General features: G+C 39.6%; 1 protein-coding gene across 4 annotated transcripts in view; it reads left to right on the forward strand.

Moving 5' to 3' along the window:
* The first annotated feature begins 1,485 nt into the window (after nucleotides 1–1,485).
* MYOM2 (myomesin 2) overlaps nucleotides 1,486–21,760 on the forward strand; it is a 75,486-nt gene continuing 55,211 nt past the window's right edge. For 2 of the 4 annotated variants that reach the window (XM_041420231.1, XM_041420253.1), the window contains exons 1-7: nucleotides 1,486–1,592; nucleotides 6,653–6,731; nucleotides 9,043–9,175; nucleotides 10,192–10,311; nucleotides 11,957–12,095; nucleotides 12,271–12,428; nucleotides 13,228–13,320. In XM_041420231.1, the coding sequence (XP_041276165.1) occupies nucleotides 9,069–9,175; nucleotides 10,192–10,311; nucleotides 11,957–12,095; nucleotides 12,271–12,428; nucleotides 13,228–13,320 (617 nt within the window). In that variant the 5' untranslated portion in view covers nucleotides 1,486–1,592; nucleotides 6,653–6,731; nucleotides 9,043–9,068. Of the gene's footprint in view, nucleotides 1,593–4,269; nucleotides 4,308–5,121; nucleotides 5,143–6,652; nucleotides 6,732–9,042; nucleotides 9,176–10,191; nucleotides 10,312–11,956; nucleotides 12,096–12,270; nucleotides 12,429–13,227; nucleotides 13,321–21,760 lie in introns of those variants that run through there. The other 2 variants (XM_041420236.1, XM_041420244.1) reach the window with 2 other exon arrangements.

Consider the following 21,760-nt stretch of genomic DNA (forward strand, 5'->3'; position numbering starts at 1 on the left):
GCTTCTGAAGCAACATCTACATTCAGGGCATATGCAGTCATTCCACTCTGTCTGTCTCTGTAGATCTAATTCTGTCAGGCTGAGTTATAATTCAAGATCAATGGGAGGAAGGGAGAAGTCTGTTTCAAGCAAATGGTAGCCCTAGATGATACAACAGTAAGAAAGATCCTTACCAGAGCTATTTAGGAAACTTGGATGAACACTGCAGATGGGATAAGAATCAGTGATTTAAAGGCTTTTCCACCTCTTGCTCTGCTTCCCTACCTGGATACATAAGAATATATGACTTAAAAATAATATTGTTCATGTATCAAAGTGTCACATACCAAGCAGTGGAATAGATTGTCATGTAGTGACTTTGACAATGACTGGATTTCTGTATAAGTAAATTGAAAATAGATCTTGTTATTTCAAATAATTTTAAGATCAATTAATTCCCTACCATTTGTATGTTGCTGACTCACTGATTATTTGAGTCATTGTGGGCTAAGTCATGAGGTGTGATTATGTCTGCCACATAGCCAGGTTTTCTCAGGCATGTTGTCCTATTTCCAGACAGAATAAGGGGAAGGTGATTAATTATTCATCCTTGTCACAAAGCCTTGTGAGAGGTCCTGCCCTTCCTTCCCTTCCCCCATACGGATGCAATCCCTGTGGGGCTGTCTACCACCAGAACGGGGCAGAGTGACTGATCCCAAGCCTACCAGCTCTGCAGAGCCAGTGCTGCTACCCCCTGCCATCTGGACATGTCAGAGCCACCACAGTGGTGCCTTGTAGCTTCTGGGCAGAAACCTAGGAGCCCTATGGGCAGCAAGCATCCGTTTTAGTTAGCAATAATCAGGAACCATCAGGGACCACCAAGGTCTCACAGAGCTGACTGCTTTGGCTGTATTTTTTTCCCTGCATGCTTATGTCTCTATGCATATTAAATTCTTCCTACTTTACCTATAAGACATAGAAATATCTCTCAGATTGACTAGTGATGTAATAGAGATGGAAATAATAGGGGTTTTATACAACTGGTATGCCTTCATATGTTGCAGACATTCTCACATCCAGAGAGCTCTTAAGGAAGCAATAGGGAAGCTCATTTTACAGCCTGAAGCACCAAGGGGATCTCATGTCTTTACTAATAATATTCTGGAGTTCGTGTCTCCTCACTGGGTCTTCTAAGTTACCGATTATTTTAAAACTTCAAACTTTTCTAAATAAAAAATTTAAGCTGTTTTCTGGCATTCAATTGCTTCCCATGTGCTTGGTGTTGCTGGGGAAAGAAATCCCACTTTTAAAATAAGGACAACTGCTTTTTTAAGGAATAAGGTTTGTCTTTTATTAAAATTCAGTATTAAACTCCATATAGGCTAATGCTTTTCTTTTGCCTTTATATCACTCCCTTATTATGTATCAGGCTGACCCCACTTTTGGGAGAATCACTTGGTTAGTTCTAAATATAGCACTGCATCTGCCCTTAAATAGGAGAGAAGGGGCAGTAGCCTTTAGAGAGGAGAATTATTTGTTTTCCTTGGGCAGTGTTTGCTAAGCTGGGAAAGGCTGGTCTTCCTCTCTGCTTTACAGTTTTTCGATACCCCTAGGTAAGTCAATTTTCTATCCATGTTTTTCTTGCACAGAACAAATGAGAGTGCTTGTAGGAGGAGGTTGGGTGCTTTCCTGTAAAAAAAAAATAAAAATACTCTCCTCAGGGAAAACAAGCAATAAGTAGGACACAAATTGATTCATGAAAAGCAAAACAAACAAACAAACTAACAAAAGATTGTTTTGTCCTGTCCATAGTCACCTTGATTTTATTGTGTATTACATTCCCTCTGTTTCTTTCTGCATATAAAGAACTACATTGTGTGAACTACGTTCTTGTGTGCTTATGCTGTATGATTTTTTCTGAAGTCTGTGTGTAAATAATTAAGCATAAAATCCTATAGTAGCTGGCAAAACTATTTGGCCTGCTCAAGAATGGGATGTAGGTAGTAAAAAAAAAAATCTTATTTTATTTTATTTTGTGTCTGCCATGCATTTGGGATGTAGGTAGTAAAAAAAATCTTATTTTATTTTATTTTGTGTCTGCCATGCTTTCAAGTACATGTTTCCAGAGGATGTTTCTGGTGTCTGTATTGCTCTAAACTAAGTGATATCTTCTGGGTCACATGAAAATTCCAGCTAAATAGCACTGATAGAGTCCTGGGAAACCGAGTTCATGCTCTTGAAATTATGCCTGTGTGTTGATAATGCCTATGAGCCAATAAAAGTACCATAATGAAGGATAATGAATGTTGGGATGGTGGAAAATGTTTCTTACCATCTCACTGTCCAATGTTCTTAGTGTCCAGTTGAAGGTATAGAATACATTTGCCAAGTGAAGGGAAGTCTTCAAACTTTATCAGAACATATTTGAACATTTGGAATGTTAGGGTGGCAAGGATCCAAGTCAATGTGGACAAATTTAGCCTCATGTAATTCCCAGTCTTGTAAGATGATGAATTCACAAGGTAACATCCACATTAGTACCCTGTCTGGGATATATACTGCTCAGCTTCTAGTAGAGATATGGAAAGAAATTCAGTTTGGAAGCTCCACTCCTCTCCTTCATGAGAGTCAGAAAATGCAAAATTAAATTATCTTAGGACTCACTAAAATACAGGATCTGGTGCTTCCCTCCACAGCAATTAGCTTGCTGGAGGGAAGGGTACCCCTGCACCATGCCTGCTGCTCCCCTACACAGAGCCAAGGTCCCTATCGAGGGTTGTGGACATGACTCTGACCACCCATTATATATTTCAAATTACCTCCACACTAACTGTTCTGGCTAGAGAGTGAACCAAGCCATTCAGGGACTATTACAAACTCAAGGTGTTCAATCTAACTAATCATAGATATGCTACAGCCAAATTATTGCATTAAACTGCTGAATCTACCTGTATGTAATTGAAAATAGTATCATTTGATGTTTGGAAATGTTGAAAGTCTACTTATTCAGAACATATTCAGAAATTAATAAAAATGACAGATCTGTGATGGCTGGCACTGTCAGCTGCTTGAAAATGTTGCTTTGCTGGGTACTCAGATAAGTAGAAATACAGGAGAGAACTATTTTTTATCTTTTTTTTTTTGTTATTATGTTTAATAACAAAAGTAATACATGAATTTTGGGGGAATATTTGAATCTGTTTAAACCAATTGGTGAAATGAGGAAAACACTGTTTCCATTAAAAGGAGGTGAGATCAGTAAAACATAAGACCTAATATGATTTAGCTAAAGAAATCAAAAAGAAAAACACAAAAAGTGTTCAAGCTCACTGAATGATGTCTGGAATTCAGCAGAGTAAGCAAGTGAGAATTCCATATACATTTTTTTTTCTTTTTTAATGATGAGCAGTTTTGTTCTATTGTCAAAAAAGCTAAAACTGAATTCTTATGTGGACTGAACAAGACCTTCAATGGAAGGCCTGAAACATCTTAAAATGACAGTATATTTGAGTAGATTTTTTCATTCACACAACATAATTTTCTATTATGATCTAAATATACACATGTGTACAGAGAAAAAAGACTAGAGAGACATATTAGAAATTTTGTCAAATCTTTTTTAATCAAATTAGTTTCTTATCAAAATGGAAAAGAATTAACCAGATTCTCTACATACCATTCTGTTTAGACTGCAGTGTCTAGAGCTGCATAATGACTCATGATGGTTTTACAAGATTTCCAGCAAAGTCAGTTTATGGGAGAAAATGATAATATGTTATTAAGTCTGCAATCTCTACAGCATGGATATAACCATCTGGAAAGGACTGCATATTTTTTGAGTCAATATGATAATTTTTTATACTGGCCATTAGGAGTAATTAATAGAAGGTGGTTTTTTTTATCTTTCATTATGGCATGTAGGTGATATGGATTTAAATATATTTTATCAGTTATATATCAAGGGCTTTTATGCACCATAAAATTATAAGCTAGCAGCTTCCTGAAAACATTTAACTTTGAACAATGTGGAGAACAGCTAGCAGAACGAGAGGGACAGGTAGAGAAAAAAAAGTCTAAGTTGTGGGAAAAAAAGGACAAGCCCACAAATCAGTGCAAATGGTCAAAGAAATTTCTGTCTACGTGAGGACAGACAAGAACTTGTGAATAATATTTGGCACTTCTGCAGATGGCCAGGAACAGAGATGAGCACAGAAGTGCATGTTGAATGGTATAGCACTGTCAGGTCAGGCTGAGAAAATACATGCTGTACAGTGCATTGCTCGTGACATGAGCCTTCTGAACCTGGGAGTGCAAGTTGTCTATCTATGGTGAGTGCAGCCATGTTCTTCTTCCCAAGGCATTTGTCAAGCCATCCATCAATTTAGTTGGTTGTATGCTTGCTCTCTGAGGCAATGTAAATGATCATGCTACAATTTACTGCTTGTCCTTTAAATCTTAAATTGACTCACTTATCAGACTAACAATGTTTATATCAGACCCTTGGCTTCTCTGCTCAAGAATGTGGCCCCTTGTCACGTGGTCCTAGATTATGGCTTTCTATTCAGATCAGTATTACTGTGTCACAAAACTATGCATATCCTGACCTGGGAGCTTGGCCTTTTACCCACGGTCAAGTAAAAATTGTTATATACGTGCTACAAAGCTGAAGAAAGGTATGTTTCTGTAAACTGACTTGAGCAGACTAATTCACCTGTGGTTGATGTCATTAATCCTTAAGGACATTTTGGCTGAGGTAATATTTTGCTTTGTGTTTAATAATCTTCTGAGTGGTTTATACAGCACATAGATTAGAACACTTTAGGTCATTTTGATGTCCCCAGCATTTACAGTCATAGAAACAAATAGGAATAATAATAATAATAATAATAATAATAGGAAGAAGAAGAAGAAGAAGAAGAAGAAGAAGAAGAAGAAGAAGAAGAAGAAGAAGAAAGGAGTACAATGATACTACATTGCACTAACAATATAAAGGTCACATGAGATACCAATGTTTTAAGATCATCTTTTTCCTGTAATTCTAGTTTTTTTTTCTTGAAATCCAGGGTCATTAATAGGATGTGCATGGATGCAATTCAAGGATTGTTTATGACACACAGGCCATGTATTTCAGCAATGCCTCCAAAATTCATGCAGTAGAACTTGGTAAATAATACTTGAGATTTGCTTTTTATTTTGTTATAATCATTCAGATAATTAATTTGTCTTTCTCCAGACTTTTGCTTTGTTGTTGTTGTTATTGGGCTCTCAATTTTCCACTGGGATTTTCCCCCCCAGTTTCTTTGCCAGACCACTTCCTTCATCTCACTTTTGAGTCAGTTTTACCAATTCACTTGCCAATATAATTATGCCTCCAGATACTGTCATTAATAAAATTTTGGTTCATCTAAATCTATAAATTCACCGGGGTTAAGCTGTCATCAGCATATCATGTTCTCTAACTGTTTTAGCGGTAGATTGTCTAAATATTACAATATATTTCAAAAATCTCATATAAATGCGTACCAGTGGAAAACTGGTAAAACAGTCAACATATTGCTCCTAGGAATACAGTATAAACTTCTTTTATCTGGAGCTCAATACCCTATATGCTGTTTTGACAGTAGGGCTTTTTTTGATTTTGCTCTTCTTGTACTTGTCTTTGCAGCACTATTAAGTATTAAATACATACTCTGCAAATGTAGTTGTAATTAACTGATGATTATTATTACATTTGGAATTGTTGCCAGGCAGCTCCCCTCTGTGTTAACAGAAGGCAAAGTGAGTCTGGCTGCTAAAAAGCTCTGTTAATTTCTTATATGAAGGCTGTGAGTGGATGGCTACCCTTGTTTCTATACTAAAGGCATTTGGGTAAATGTGAAAAATATATGAACTAAAGTTTGAGGACTCCTGGGTGCTGACAAATAGAAGAAAATACACTAATTAAAATTTAAGTTTTACATTTAGTGAAAAAGGCTGGACTGTAAATGACAATGGTGTTTTCTCCTCTCTCAAAAATGAAAATAACTTTGATGTATCCAGATAAATGGGCATTACTCTGCAGTCCTTATGAAGTGGATCTCAGTGTGAATTATATATGTAGCAACATTCACCTTGCATGTTGATAAATTCACAGAATTATTTAAATTGGCCACATGTGAACATGAGTAGCACTTAACAGTGGAGTGAGCTTTACCTTTTGAGTTTGTCTTTTGCACCTTCATTTAGGCAAAAAGGCTAATTAAAAATAGAAAAAAGGGAAAATGATACCATTATTTGTTCAATTAACATATGAATTAATGTGGAATCCAGTATCATATACACAATAGTCACACAGTTAGACAGCAGGAAGAAAACCAGTGTTCAATGTCTGCAGGTGTAGAGTCACATAATGTACAGATATCAAAACTAGGACAAGCCAAGACTGCTCCAGAGTTGTATCTGTGCAACTCTGCTCATGTAACCAAGACATTGTGTCATATGATGGGTTAATAGGTCTGTGAGGGCTCCATGGCAGCTCAGCATTGTATGAGTTTGTCTTACTGAGCCAGCATCTCTGTGAGGTGCTGAACTAACTTGGGTCATGCTAATATTCTTATTTCTCTGTAAATGTGGCAATACATTTCTTTAATGCTCCACAGTAATGTTGTAAACCTGTTTAATTTTTGTTTTGCAGTGTCCTGTGCTTTTGCCTAAAGCTGTCGTTACGGAACCTGTGACTTGTCATTCTCATATCTTGAAAAAGAGCTGAAAAGGTAACTCTAAGTTATGCAGAAGCTGCAGCTATGAGGTTATAAATTGTAAAAATTTCTTTAGATCTCTAACATTTTAAAATAAGATGTGACTTCTATTAAATATACCTACTGTTTGCTCCTTACTTTTTCTTGGAAAAGCAAAAGTAGCTGATATGAGAATATCATAATATTCTGACTCTGCCTTTGACTATCTGCAAGTAACAATCAGACACAGTTACAGATTTTTATTCTACTTAACCAATGACTACTAGCATTTCCTTTTTTTGATAAATACTATATGCTGGAAATATGGTCTACATTAACTGTCATTTTAACCTGTAAATGTTTTATCTAAATGAGTTTATAAGATTTCTTTTCAAATCCCTTTGAGTTTTTATTTGATAAACATCATGAAGCTGCTTATTTAAGTGACTTTTTGTTACAAGTTTGGATTTTTGGTGCGGGTCTGAGTCAGGTTCTTCTTGCATGGTCTACATCCAGGCAGGGCCAGGCTGTGGGGAGCTGGAGACTGGCTCTGCTATGTCATTTTTGGGACAGAAACTGATGGCCCTGGGAACTGACATAGGGTCCTGGGTGGTAGGAAGGGTAGGAGGAACTCTGGAGGAAGCTGGGCTGGGACAGTCAGGTCCATTGCTGTCCGCAGGACCCTGACACACTCCTTACGTGTTCCCTGGGTGAGCTGGTGTTGCTTCAGTTGCCATGGGTGCCCTGAGGTGGATGCCAGGCTGTGCCTCAGCCTGTGCCCTGGGTGCTTGTCACCGTCATATTTTCTGGAAAAATCCCTTCACCAGGATTTCTCTCCTGGGAAGCTGAGAAGCCTCAGAGAAAAAGGAAAACAATATTATCTCATTTGCTTCTCCTGTGTTGTGCTGCTTTGGAATGTGGTTGGAGATTGTTTATCCAACAGGTGATCGTTTCATTGGTTTCATGTGAATTGTTTGTGACTTACTGGCCAACTGGGGCCAAGCTGTGTCAGACTGGAGAGAGAGTCACGAGTTTTCATTAGTACCTTTTAGCCTTCTGTCTGTATCCTTTCTGTATTCTTTAGTATAGTTTAGTATAGTTCAGAATAGTATTCTTTAATATAATATGGATCATAAAATAATAAATTAGCCTTCTAAGAACATGGAGTCAGATTCATAATTTCCTTCCTTCATCTGGGAACCCCACAAATACAAGAGGTGCTGGCATGGAGCTGGCAGCCTGCACCCTACAGGAAGCATAACAGAAGGAATGCTCCCCTCAGCTTTTAGTAGGGTATTGGATGTTACTGCAGTAATTTACCTGAATAAATCTTCATCTGCTTTATAGACTTATACTGGAACTTGCTTCTGTTGTCACTGAAGTGTAGGTGCCTTGTGGGGGAGGTTTTGGCTGTTAGTTGGAATCCCTCACCACAGTTTGGGACAAATGGCCCAGGAGTAGAGAACCCCATACCCCACTGAGACTGCAGTTACACAAGCTGGCTCCTACTCACAATACGGCTCATGATATTCCCCACTTTTGCAAGAAGTTGTCATCATACTTCTAATAAGCACAAAGGGACAAAATAGGCACAAAGGGACAAAAAGTCCATGTTCTTTTAATCATGTAATTGGTAGTCTGCTTAACTCTAACTCAGTGGGAAACGTGCTCTTGTCCCCCACACTGCTTCTAGGGGCACCCTGAATGTTTCTTAGAATCTTCTATCCAAATATTGATCAAAAACTATGCCATGCTTTGGAGAAAGTCCACAAGAAGGAAACCAGAATGATTGATAGTCCAGAAAAAATAACCCATGAGGGAAGATTGCATGAGCCAGCTTTGTTGAGTTTAAAGAAGAGAGCAGGAAAGAAAAGTAAAGAAAATCTTCAACAGGCTGCTACAAAAGTGAGCGAACACTGTCTATTTGTTGTCATGGTGAATTGAACAAAACATAGTGAGCATAAATTGCCAAAGTGGAAAAAGTGAAAGGTTTGAAGAGCAGAGAGCTAGAAATGTCTAATAACGGCCAAGAAACTGTCAAATTTCCATCCCTGGAAATTTCTCTGGAGGCGTTAAATGACATCTGCAAAGAAGGAGAAAAATGATCTGGTGAAATATCTTTTAGGCTGTCATCTGTGATTCCATAGCTCACACTGCACAGCTGATAAGATACAGCCTTAGGTACCCACGTGTGTGATTGATGGCTCTATTTGTCACAAATTGGTGCAATTTTATACATTTGGACATATTCACACACATGTCTACATATCAAAAAATATCAAACCAAAGAGTCTGAAATATATGGCTAAATGTGTGCTAAATATATGGCTAACTTCACTCTCTGCAGGAATTACTGGCTGTCACAGAGGAAGGATGTCTTCAGTAGCAGTGCCATTTTACCAGAGGAGGCACAAGCACTTTGACCAGTCCTACCGCAACATTCAGACAAGATATATACTTGAGGAATATGCAGCAAGAAAGTAAGTGATGTGTATTTGAGCACAGGCAGGTTTCTGTTTTGGGTACTCAGTTCTTAGAATCAAGATACTTACCTTTCCCTTCCACCCCCCAAAAAATATGATTTATACAGAATGGTAGTTTTCTGCTTCCTTCCATTGGCATGCTCCTTGTCTGTAGTCTGTCCAGCAGCATAGCTAAACTTCCTAGCAGAATTGCAAGATACCTACACAGACCTTTTAGCTTAGGATCTGTCCTGTTTGGTACATCTAAACTGAAAATTTTTCCTTTTAGGCTAAAATTGAAACTGACTTAAGAAAAATTGACATGAAATTTATTGTAAGTCATAGAAACAACTTTTTACCCAATCTTCTGTATGACATAATAATATTCCTTCTCCTGAAGTTAGCTATAACTAATTACAGTTTTTGTGATTCAATTTCCTTTTTAAACTTAAATGAAAGCTTAATACTTCTCATTTGAAATCTCAGAGTTTTAACCATAAAATGCACATTCTTTTTATCTCAAAGCCTGAAACTTTGTATTGTGGTTGCTTCAGAGTCACCGTTCTCCCTACTTAGTAATTAACATGCCTACCTAGCTGTCTAGCTGGTCCAGTTTCCCTTAAGAAAGAGGAAAGTTGCAGAAAGATCTGTGAAATATAGAAAAGCAGGAATACTTTGAAACAGACAGTGCTATGGGGAATCTTTATGATTTATGTATTAGACAGTCTGGTACCCTTGGGGTTCACTGAAATGCTATCATCACACCTGAATGATTGAAGACTGAAATAAATATAAATTTAATAAAATGAAATAAAAATGCCTAATGATCCTAGTGACAGATGATGGGCATTAAGCCCTGGAAGGACAAGTGACAATCACCACTTAGTGCAGTCAGTGAGAATGCAAAGGTTTCTCGCTGAACAGTGCTCAGTCATGGTGTTCAGCTCATTGAGCTCAAAGTAATTTCTCTGACATTTGTGAGTTCATGTTTTACCTGAACTGCTGGGTTATAACAATCTCTTTTATATTTGAAGGGCTGCTTCCAGGCAGGCTGCTTATTATGAATCCTCTGGCTTGGGCAAAACCACATGTAGACTCTGTGCCAGGAGGGCACGCACCTTGGCTCATGAGGCAATGCAGGAATCCAGGAAAAGGTAAAGCTCTGTTGGTCCACTCTGACCTGTGTAGTGGCTCTGGTCCCAACTCTTTTGCCAGGGCTCTTTTCAGAGTTGACAAGACTGGAGGCTTCTCTGTCACTGTTCTTCACTAATCTATTTTGGCTGGAACACTAAATGACTGAGTGTCACTTTCAGTCTCATATTTCAACCCAGAGTTGTTCCCCTGGTCCCCACTCTCACCCTTGAAAACAGATTTAAACCAAAAATAAATTAGAATCCACCTGGTACCCAGAACTCATTTTGAAGAGAGCTACTCTACTATTCCCAAATTTCTAATTTGTATCAATTCAAATGTTTTAAATTCTTTCCTGAATATCAAAAGCGTTTACTGTCATGTCTCAGTTACTGCCTTGATAAGATGTCCCAGAGTAACCATGCTGATGACAACATTACCCTTAGTAAATTTCACTGTTTCTGCTCTGCTTTGCTCTACAGTTACTCCACCAAAGACATAGAGGATTTACATTACAAGAAGGAATTCTGCCGTGTTTGTAGAAAATATGTTGTGCAAATCACACACATCCATATGGTTCTTGTACTTGGATTGGTTTGAAATATATAACTTCAGAACAGAAATCTCTAGGAAAATCAAATGATTTTGTATACTTTAATTTAGGTTTTAAAAACAGTTTTAAAATTCAGCAATATTAAAAATGGCAAGACATGGCTGGTATTTAAAGTACATTGAAATAGTAGGTACAAATAATTTTTTTAAGTAGCAGACAAATAATATCTTCATTCACTGAATTTTGTGGAAGTTTTCTTATTTGGGTTATGTTTTCAGAGTCTGCCATATCTTGACTATATTGACAGACATGTTAGAAATACCTGATATTCAGTACCTTCTTTTGTCCTGCGAAAGAAAAGAGAATCAGCGTGTTTACTGAATCAGCATGAATGAAGGAAACTGAGCCAGCTCCGCTTAAGAACATTTATGAGTTGGGGTACTTTTAGGAATTCTGAAAAATATGTGGAATTAGGTTTTCAGGGAACAACTCACAATTTTTTCCCAAACTTTATATTTTTCCTGGTAGTTTATATAATACTTCCTGCTCCTCCTTGTCAAGGGACAGCTTTTTTTTTTTTTTTTTACATGCAACTGTCCATCAAATCCTTGTGAACTCCTTGGTCTGTATCTTTCAGGTGAGGTCAGATGATAGAGCCCATGGAGCTACAAGAGCTCCCAGGTTCTAAAGCTTCTAAAGCTAAGGGTATGTAAGCGAGGCACAACTTTTCAAAGGTTGTGAACAGGCACAGAACTTGCCTTCACTCCTCTGCCTTCTTGTGTCCATGGGAAGGAAAATCGGGGGCCAGAAGGAGTCTAGGCAGGTTCTTGATCTTGATTACCAGAGAACTGTGGGGGACCATGTCAATGTGACCATAGCAGAATTCAAGACTTAGACGTGTGGCCTCAAAAATACAGGGGGAAAGAATATGAAGAAATGATTTTGCATACTCAGGATATGCAGATAGATGCTAAGAATGCTTCCTAACCTAAATTTTACATCTTACTGATATGTTTTCACTGATATGTTTTCACAGCCCTTGGTGCCCTGATGTGTATGAGTGACAAACTTAAAGCTTCACAGTGGTTACCTGAATTTTTTTTCTTGTCCCACAGGAGTCATGAGCAAAAGTCTCATGTAAGTGATGAGAAAAGAATCCGTTTTGCCAGTGAGTTGTCTGCTTTGGAAAAAGAGATTCACACTGCCAGGCACCGTGCTCGAGAACATCTGGATAGACTTGCTGTGCAAAGAATGGTACCTGCTGAATCTTTTTGCTCCTATGCAAAAATAATTAAAGATGTACTGAAGTTTAGGCCTGTGCTTCAAATATAAGTAGTGATTAAACATCTGTTTGTGAATTTAAGGTTGGATCTCCTAGCCTATTTGAGTCTGGTGCCAGATGCTTCTTTTCTTTTCCCATGTTTAATAGGTAGAAGAAAATATGGCTTTGGAAAGACATATCATTGAAGAAAGAATAAGTCGAGCCCCTGAAATTCTAGTGCGCCTGAGGTCTCACACCATCTGGGAAAAGATGTCTGTGAGCCTTTGCTTTACTGTGCAAGGATTTCCAACGCCTGTTGTACAATGGTAAGAGACTGGCCTTTCCTAGCCCTGTAAAAATGTTGTTAAGCTTTTTTCATTTGAAAGTTATGCCATAACTGATAAGTGTCATGTATATAATGGCTTTGTTAAATCCCCTTTATAATCCTCCTAGATGTGCTGGATTGTAGCAGTTGATACTGCATGGAAGGAGTGGGAGGAAAACTTGCTGAGTGGCCCCATGCAATGTGAGAAACAAACTCAAGCACTTCAGAAGGCAGACACTGGAAAGCATTCCAGTCTTTCTGGCCATTGAATTTCCTGAACACAAAGTAGCAAGTGGCAAAATACACAGAACTCACAGTATCTGTGGACACTGAGGAGGACATAAAGGTCCTTTCAGCTGCCCTCCTCTCTGAACAGGTGCTGTCCTGTATATATGAAAGCCTCAGGCTGGACTGTAAAGACCTAGCGAGAGGCATAATTCTGCTGCTGCTCTCCTCTTCTTGTGCTGAGGTGTTTTACTGTGGTGCAGGATAAAGTTTGCTTCCCATCTTGTGTCAGGGTTAGTGGATTTGAAAGTTCAAAGCCCCATACCATCTTCTCTTTACTTCTTTTCCTCGTCTTCTAGATTGAGTGCACATCTTCTCTTTCCACTTCCTTGCTGCTGTGATAGTCCTGCTTTACCTTCATGGCCCAATGTGTATCTACCCATACATACTGGAAAATACTCTGTGCAAGTAGAGAGAGTTCAGATGATAGCAAATGATATCTTGATCCAAAGATCTACCAGATTAAGGAATAGTTGCTGACATTTATGAATTTTATTTTTTTTCTTGATTGTCAGGTACAAAAATGAGGAATTGATTTCTCCTGCAAGTGATCCAACAAAATACATAATTGAAAGCAAATATGGAGTACATGTGTTACATATAAACAGGTAAATCTTTCTGGGGAATAAACCAGCTTTTTATAGTCTATACAAACTATTTTATATAAAATAAATTAAAAAATTCACACAAAGGTTGAAAGAGAATTGCTAAATTCAACACGCTTTTCTGCTGGCACTCACTTTTAGGCTGGAGAAGGTTCACTGAGTACCTGAATATTAGATTATGAAAATGAAATTATAAATTAGATATTTGTATTCATTAACTTCAGCAATCTATGAGATAAAAAGAAGAGGCAAGTAGCTAAAAAAATGGTAGTTCCTTTTTTTTATTAGAATTATAGCTTCTCAGCATTTGAAGTGGAAAATTATACGTTCTTGTCATGATGAAGCTCTTTTGGTAAACAAAATTACAGCTGGGCAGGGCAGGGATACATGGCTATATTTGTTTTACTATTTGCTAGGTCCTTCTTGCTTTTTCATCTCCTTTTTTTTTTTTTTTTTTTCTTCCAGAAAGTAAGGAAATGTAAATCACTTTTTCTAAAGGTTCTAATTAAATTAATTTTATTTTTTCAAAATGTTATCTTTGTGATATAGAACATGCTTGGGTATAACAGCTTCCCATAAACTAATGCCACGCTTTTGGAAACAATTGAAATGTTACATGTGACTTGGTGTATGCTTTTTAAAAACTATAAAAACCCAAATAAAAATGAAGAAATGGCTGCAATATTTAAATAGAAAATTAATATCTAGAGCAGAGATAGAAACTCCTTCTTTTAATTTCTCCAGAACATGAGCATCAGCTGTGCTGAAACAGCTGGAATATTTGTGGCTAACACTTGGCTGGCCAAACATTTAATATTCTACCCTGTCTCCATCTGTCAGCAGTGGAAGCAGCCCTGAGCACAGCCTTGTGGCATTGGTACAGAAAATAAGTGCATCATTCCTTCTGCCTTTGGGAAAGACTGCTTGCCTTTGTCATCCTGCAGCCATGTCCAGCTCAGCTCTCAACCTTTTCATAGCTCAGGATGGGAGAAACACATCCCTGTACAGAACCTGGCAGCAAGAATCGCCAGGTTGTTGCTTCCTAAGGTGCTTCAAAGGCACTCAGTCTTCTACCCCCAGGCCGTGCTTGCTAACTGCTCTCTGTACCCATGGAATCTGTCCATACCACTGTTCCTTCCTACCAAGATTACTTTTGAAGATAATAACAGGAGGTTAAAATATAAAAACAGCTTTTCGCTTTGCACTCCTCTCCCTTTTAGCAGAGAAATGGAAAACTCTCTCCTTTATCTGGATAGTTGTGAGTGCCAGTCAGGAGATGAAACTTTGGTCACTTCCTGATGGCAAGTGACTGTGACTGTTTATTTCCCATGGTTAGCACTCCTGAGGAGCTGCTTGGTGACTCCAGATGCCAGTTGTGTAGTAGTGGGTCCCCTTGTGACATTTTGGGAGTAAATAGCTTTTAGAAGAAATGAGAATCAGTGCTGATGCTGCTTTCTGAGCACCTGTAACCATGAGGCTGAAGGTAATAATGGCTTCCATCCCCTTGGTGATTTTTATTTATTTTCTCTACTGGTTATCAGCCATGTAGGCACAACCAGCTTTGGGAGTGTTCAGACCCAGCTGTATTTCAGGCAAGTTCAGACATACCACAGAGTCATTTATTGGCACCCACTCAGGTTTCCCCACCTCCTGTCTGCTAGTCCCAGACCTGTATGTACTCATGCAGACTCCCTCACATTCAGCCAAGCTGTCATCTTCAGAGACTTGCTCCATTTCTCTTTCATTCTGTCTGCCAGTGTGGTCTTTTTGCCACCTAAAGATTCCTGGCTGCTCTGCCACAAATGTCCCTTCTACACTTAAAATAATACTGGGAGATGGTTATGATTTATAGAGCTTATTAAATTAAAATTTCTAATTAGATTTATTTTTTATTGATAACCCATTTTATTTCAAAACTTGATCATCAGCTGTATTTTCTGTCCTAAAAACACAGGAAATGGACATGCAGGAAGTGGAAGAACATTTTCTTAGCGCATAATTAAGTGTATTTTGTATTGAAAGAAATAGATGTATAGATAATGGTTAAAATATATAAGTTATTAATGCTTTTATACAAACATATCAATTAATTCTGTATCTTCCATTAATATCTTTGTGCACTTACATTTTGTATTTTATGAATAATTTGTTTCTCCGGGAGGTGGGGCCATCAGGAGTTCCTTCCTATCCACTTCTGTGCTCTTCTCAGCTGTTCATACTAAAGTGCTGAGCTGAATGTAATCTTACCCACAACCGCTCAGAACAGCCTTGGAATTTCTTGGCTACTTTTCTAGCACTTCAGCGAAGCCCAGGGAGTGAACTTTTTCCTTCTGATGCAAGTGTGATATTTATTCCTGTGAGTATTCCCTGATCCCAGTGGAAACATTCTTGAGGCACTGAAACCATACCGTCACCTTGTTGTCTTAAAGTAGTAACTGGACACAATTTCATCCCCCACTGTTTGCTATTCTCCAGAACCCATAAGCCTATACAGTAAGCAGATAATTTTAATTTCTCTGTCTCATATTTTTTATGATGCAATGTTCTCAATTAGCACATTTTATGTGTGCATTCAGTGCTATCGTGATCATATGGTGTCTCTTTCTTGCTCCTTTTAAACTTCTTCAAATGGGAGTTTGAGCTCAAGATCTCCCTCGAGCAGTAAAGAAAAAGAGTTTGGAGTTTAATTCTGTTCTTTGCAGATCTCATAATGATTGCAGAAGTGATATGCACTGGGGTAGTGGCTCATCCCATCTTTCAACAAACATCTCATAGGTTATTAGGAGGAGACTGTGAGGAATCCTTGGAGAAAAGCTCCTGGTAGTTCAAATAAATCATACGTGTCTGAGAATGCGCAGGTTTGTTTAAAATGTATTTTTTATCTCACATAACTTAACTATGGATAGGCACATAGTACAAGAAAAGATTTCTGTATCAGTGGTAGTCAACATGAGGGTGGCCATTGCTTTATGATATAGCTGAAAAATATTTTCTTAGTGAATATCTTAGTGATTAACAGTTGTAACATTTTTAACTTCTTGTTTGCTAATACTTGTTCAGCAACAGATTTGGGCTTTTTTGTTTCTTTGTTTACTCTGAAGACTTATTAAACGGATTACCTGGTTTTACCCCGCTGTGGCTGACTGTGTTGTACTCCCAGCTACGCTGGCCGGTGTGCAGAGGAGACAGCAGGCTGTTCCCCCGGGCGTTCCTGACTCCCACCCCTCAGAGAGCGGGAGGGCGAGCGAGCAGGGCGGGAGGAGCAGGGAAGGACATCGCCATTCCAGGGCGCTGTCAGTGTGGTGTGGCCACACAGATTCATACATATATACTCTCTGACAGCATTTTGTCTTTTCTTAGGCCCTTTTCCCTTTCCTATTTAATGCAGGCTAAACCGAGGCAGAGGAGCCGCTCGGCGGCTGCCCCGGCAGCGGCGTGCGGCAGGGCCAGCAGAGTGCAGTGTGACTCCTGCGGCAGAGGCAGGGCCTGCCCGCAGCGCCGCCTGCGCCGCCTCTAAAGGGAAAGCTTGAACCTTCTCTTCTAGCTCTCATTTAACAAATGACCCTCTGCGGTCAGTAGAGTGCTGTTTTAGTTTGATTAGGCACAAAAGGCTTGAGATGATTCAATCTGGAGAGCTAGAGAGCGAGGCGTGCCCTTTCTCCGGGGAACGGGGAGCAGAGCCGAGCAGAGGTGCTGACACGAAGGCATTGCTCCTCCGGCGGAGCCCGCCGCGCCTTTGAGCTGCGCCGGGTGGGTGCGTGCTGGAGTGCAGCTCCCCGCGTTCTGCAGGTATGCAGTATCAGTACAGGCGGCAAAATGGTGTGCTGCTCTCCTTTCCTTGCTGAAAGGGAAACGACAGCCCCCAAATCCGTGATCTTCTGACTTGTCAGTCACTGTCCCCTGTAAGCTGCTGTAGCTGGGGGCTTGAGGAAATGGCCACCTTATAACAGAGGTCCCTCTTCCCTAAACATGAAATCCAACCAAACAAAAAGAATCAGTCAGACTCATTCTGACTGGAGAATCAGGGCAGGAGATGGCAATTCTGCAGAGTATTTCCACGATTTGATGTCACATAACACTGAAAATGTTGTCATTTGAATTCAAAGGAGTAATTTTTAACTCTGTAATTTACTATGTACTGCCTCGTGTTCTTTACATGCACTGAATTGTGTTCTAATTCAGGCAAAGATGCTATTTCACTCTTAACTCCTGTGTTTAAATGTACACTAGGCAGTTGGATGAATATATGCATTTTAAATAGATGTATGAGCCTGGGGAATATTCCCCACACAAGTATTAGCACTTCAGAATCTCATGTGGATTGAGAGCAATTTAATATTTGCAAAAAAGTATTAGTACCTTGGGACAGATACAGTTCTGCAGTCACATTTTATGCTATCTAAATGTACTCTATGCATATTTTATCTGACCTTTGTAAAGGCTGAAAAACACATTTTCCATCATAAAACAAGAATAACTGTTAGACCACACCTTGCCTCCCGGGTACTTCTAATGTAGTTTCTAACTGGTCTTGACTCTGTGCACTGTACAGTGCAATTTAGGAAATCTTCTAAGATTTTTTTAGCAAGGAAATACAAGGAAGTAGATAAATTCCAGGATAATCCTCCATCTGAGCATTATCTGGCACAAAAGAAAAGTCAGAACATTATGTAACTTGCCATCCTGTCCAACTTTCTTCATAGTGAATATGAAACAAAAGTGCTGTCTAGCTCCTAGCCACTAAAACCCTACATTTCCAGTATAAGATTTAAAGGAGTCTCAGTGAGTACTAGGCTATCTAACATGGTTTATTTCTCTTCTGGAGAGTCAGAGGAGTGATCATAGCAAAGACACAGAAATTGCTTTCAAAGCAGTAAGCTACAGAAAATGTGTAGAGTTGTTATGACCTCAAATAGCAGAAGTGCCTGGCCTGTGGAATTGTGTGTTCATAATAACTGTAAGACCTCATTGCTCTTCGTAAGAAACAAAGGACGCTGTAAGAATGTGGTCAGCTGTTTGGTCAGTTAGTTCTTATGTTCCTCCTGAGAAAATTAATTATAACTCTATCACTAACTTTTGTGAAATATTTGCTTTTAGATTCTGAGCTTCATTTGGCTAAAGATATGACCCTTTTGTGAATCTCCTGTCTGTTCTAGAGAAATTTAAGATAATATTCTGTTTTCCCTACTTTGGACACCATCACAAACAGAAAGAGCTCATCAAAAGATGTACTTTGCTGTTCCTTAGGAGAGCAAAACTATGGGGAGGAGATTGAGATGAACACAGATATATATCCATTTGAAAACTTAATCAGTTATCTGCCATTCTACTTCATTTTCGGGAGACAATTTTGCAGTTCTTACACCTTTAAATTTCTGACACTTTGAGTGGTTTAGCACAGTTTGGGACCCCAAGTTAGTCCACAATACATATTTCTTTATTTTCTGGATTACTTTTAGGCCACTTGTTTTTTAACCATAAATCTCTCTTTAGATCCTAAGTCCTATGTAATTCTTACTGCTATTGGTTCGTATTTAACAATTTTACCTGGTGTTCTACTGGAAAATGAAGTCAACATTGAGAGCAGATGATGACTGGTTTAAAGTGAGATTTAATCAGAGTTAATTCAGTCAAGCAATGCTGATTTTTTATCTTTATAGGAGCAACAGTGTTAGAGAGCAGTTAAGTTGCATTTAAGAGAAGTGAAGCAGCCTGAAGTAATGCTTTGTTTGTGTGAGGAAATGGCCTAGTGCAGCAGTGCTGGTGTAGTGTTCATCACTCATTTATGAGCTGGGTGCTGTGTGCTGTCTAAATCATGTCCAGGCCAGGGAGGGATCAGGCCTGATCAGCACACACAGGATGGCTCTCCCAGCAGTGTCCTGCCAGGGGTAAGTGTGCACCATCCTTTGGGAGGGTCTAGCTCATCCAGGAGAAGCCTGGGCTTGCAGGTGGTAGGAAGACACTGTGCACCTCTGTAGGTCTTTGGGAGGATGTGGGTTGGGTCATGGCTTGAAGGCCAGGAAGCCTTTACAGGGCAGGTATCTGGGGACAAGGGCTGCAGGGCATGCTGTGACATACACCTGACACCAGTGCCTAGGAAATGCACTCCTGGGCTCTGCCTGGCACAGCAAATTAAAGACATGCTCTACCACAGTGACCTCCTGGTGTGAGACAGACTAATTTTCCCACCCTTCAGGACAGGGCTGCCAGACATCCAGACTGCTTTCTGGAAAAGGTCCCTCACTGTCTCCTGAGCTGTGTGTGGGAATCCTTTTGGTGAGCTGGAGCACACCAAGGCTTGGCAAGGGGTGTTCTAAAGCATCAACATTAGGGCAATCAAGATCCAGTTTCAGGGGATGAATGCTGTTTAATTTGCTAATATGCAATATATGTTATTAAATGTACTACATCCTATATTTACACTATTTACTGTATATATTCTATATATTTAGATTCTTAAATTAGGGATATAGCAGAGTGACAAAGATGCCTTGAAGCTTCAGAACAGTTAATTCTGCAATGCCCCTTGTAAGAAATTTTTGAGCTTCTTCATTTGTTGTTACCTTGTTATAGTAAGATACTGTACTAGACTGTGATAAATGCATGAACTGTGCACATTTCAGTATAGAGGCATAACATGCCTCAGGAAATTGTCCTGAACTGCAGTTTTATATTGCTTTTTGGCATTTTATTACACGGGTGTGTTAAATAGTGTAAAACTGGGATAGTGAAAAAAAAGTTCTGCTTTTAAAAATTCATTGCAAAGTGCTGTGAAGTCTGACATCTCTCAAACAAGTCCAGAATCAGTTAAGCTTTATATAGCTCTGGGAACAAGTATTGTAATTTCCTTAAAATCCTTCATGAAAACAAACTGTTAAATAATATCCAGCCCAGAGAATGATGATGAATGAGATTACATCCAGCTAGTGGCCAGTCAGAACTGGTGATCCCCAGTGCTCAGTGCTGGAGCAAGAACTGTTTGATACTGTCATCAGTGATGTGGATGAGGGGAACAGGTGCAGCCTCAGTAGGTCTGCAGATGTCACCAAATTGGGTGGGAGTGCTTATCTGTTGGAGGGTAGGAAGGGTCTGCAGAGGGATCTGGACAGGCTGGATCAATGGGCTGAGGCCAACTGTGTGAGGTTCAACAGGGCAAAATGATGAATCCTGCCCTTGGATCAAAGTAAACCTCAGGCAGGGCTACAAGATGGGCACAGACTGTCTGGAAAGCTGCCCGGTGGAAAAGGACCTGGAGGTGCTGCTTGACAGCAGCTGAAATGAGCCAGTGTGTGCCCAGGTGGCCAAGAAGGCCAATGGCATCCTGGCCTGTATCAGCAATAGCGTGGCCAGCAGGAGCAGGGCAGGGATTGTCCCAGTGTAGTTGACACCGCTGAGGCCACACCTGAAGTCCTGTGTTCAGTTCTGGGCCCCTCACTGCAAGAAAGACACTGAGGGGCTGCAGAATGCCCAGAGAAGGGTGATGGAGCTGGTAAAGGGTCTGGAGCAGAAGTCCTGTGAGGAGCAGCTGAGGGAAGTGAGGGTGTTTAGCCTGCAGAAAAAGAGGCTCAGAAGGGACCTTATTGCTCCTACAACTGCCTCAGAGGAGGTTGTAGCCAGGGGGGCCAGGCTCTTCTCCCAAGTAACAAGACAAGAGAAAATAGCCTCAATTGCACCAGAGGAAGTTTAGTTTAGATATTAGGAAAGATTTCTTCACTGGAAGAGTTGTCAAGCATTGGACCAGGCTGCCCAGAGAAGTGGTTGATTCACCATTCCTGGAAGTTTTCAAAAGTTGTGTAGCTCTGGCCCATGAAGTCATGGTTTAATGGTTTAATGTGGTGGTAGTGCTGGGTTGACAGTGAGACTTGATGATTTTAGAGGTCTTTTCCAACCTTAGCAATTCTATGATTTCAATTCTTTTAAGTTGTTTTTCAGTCTCACTGTGCCTGTCCAGACTGTACTAGGGTTTCCTACCCAGCTGCAGGCTTTTTGGTTGACTGTAGTCTAGTCTCAGGACTCACCCTTACATCTTTGATAATTAATTGTATGATAGACTTTGTAATTGATTTCTTGATTTTCTGAAATATGTGGCTGTAGGGTTGCCTCCAGGAGGAGCTGTTAGACCTGTAAATTTAGAGAGATAAATTGCAATTTAATCGGACTTTCATTGTGTTGTACTTTAGCCATCACAGTACTGATAGTATCATTTTTATGTTATGACACTGTCCAGAACATATGCAAGAAGTGAAAAATAGGTGTCTGATGGGTCTGTGACAGCTGCTACATACTCCAAAATTGACATACTGTTTTGCAATTTCCATAAAACACCCTTACATATTCCTTCTCCCACATCTGGGATATATGACCTCTTAGAGGACAAGTGCAATCAGAGTTTCATCACTTTTCATTTGCCAACAAGACACAAATTTGCTCTTCTGAGAGGAAG

This window comes from Onychostruthus taczanowskii, unplaced genomic scaffold (assembly GCF_017590055.1).
Source record: "Onychostruthus taczanowskii isolate IOZ18803 unplaced genomic scaffold, ASM1759005v1 scaffold11, whole genome shotgun sequence".
Classification (NCBI taxonomy): Eukaryota; Metazoa; Chordata; class Aves; order Passeriformes; family Passeridae; genus Onychostruthus; species Onychostruthus taczanowskii.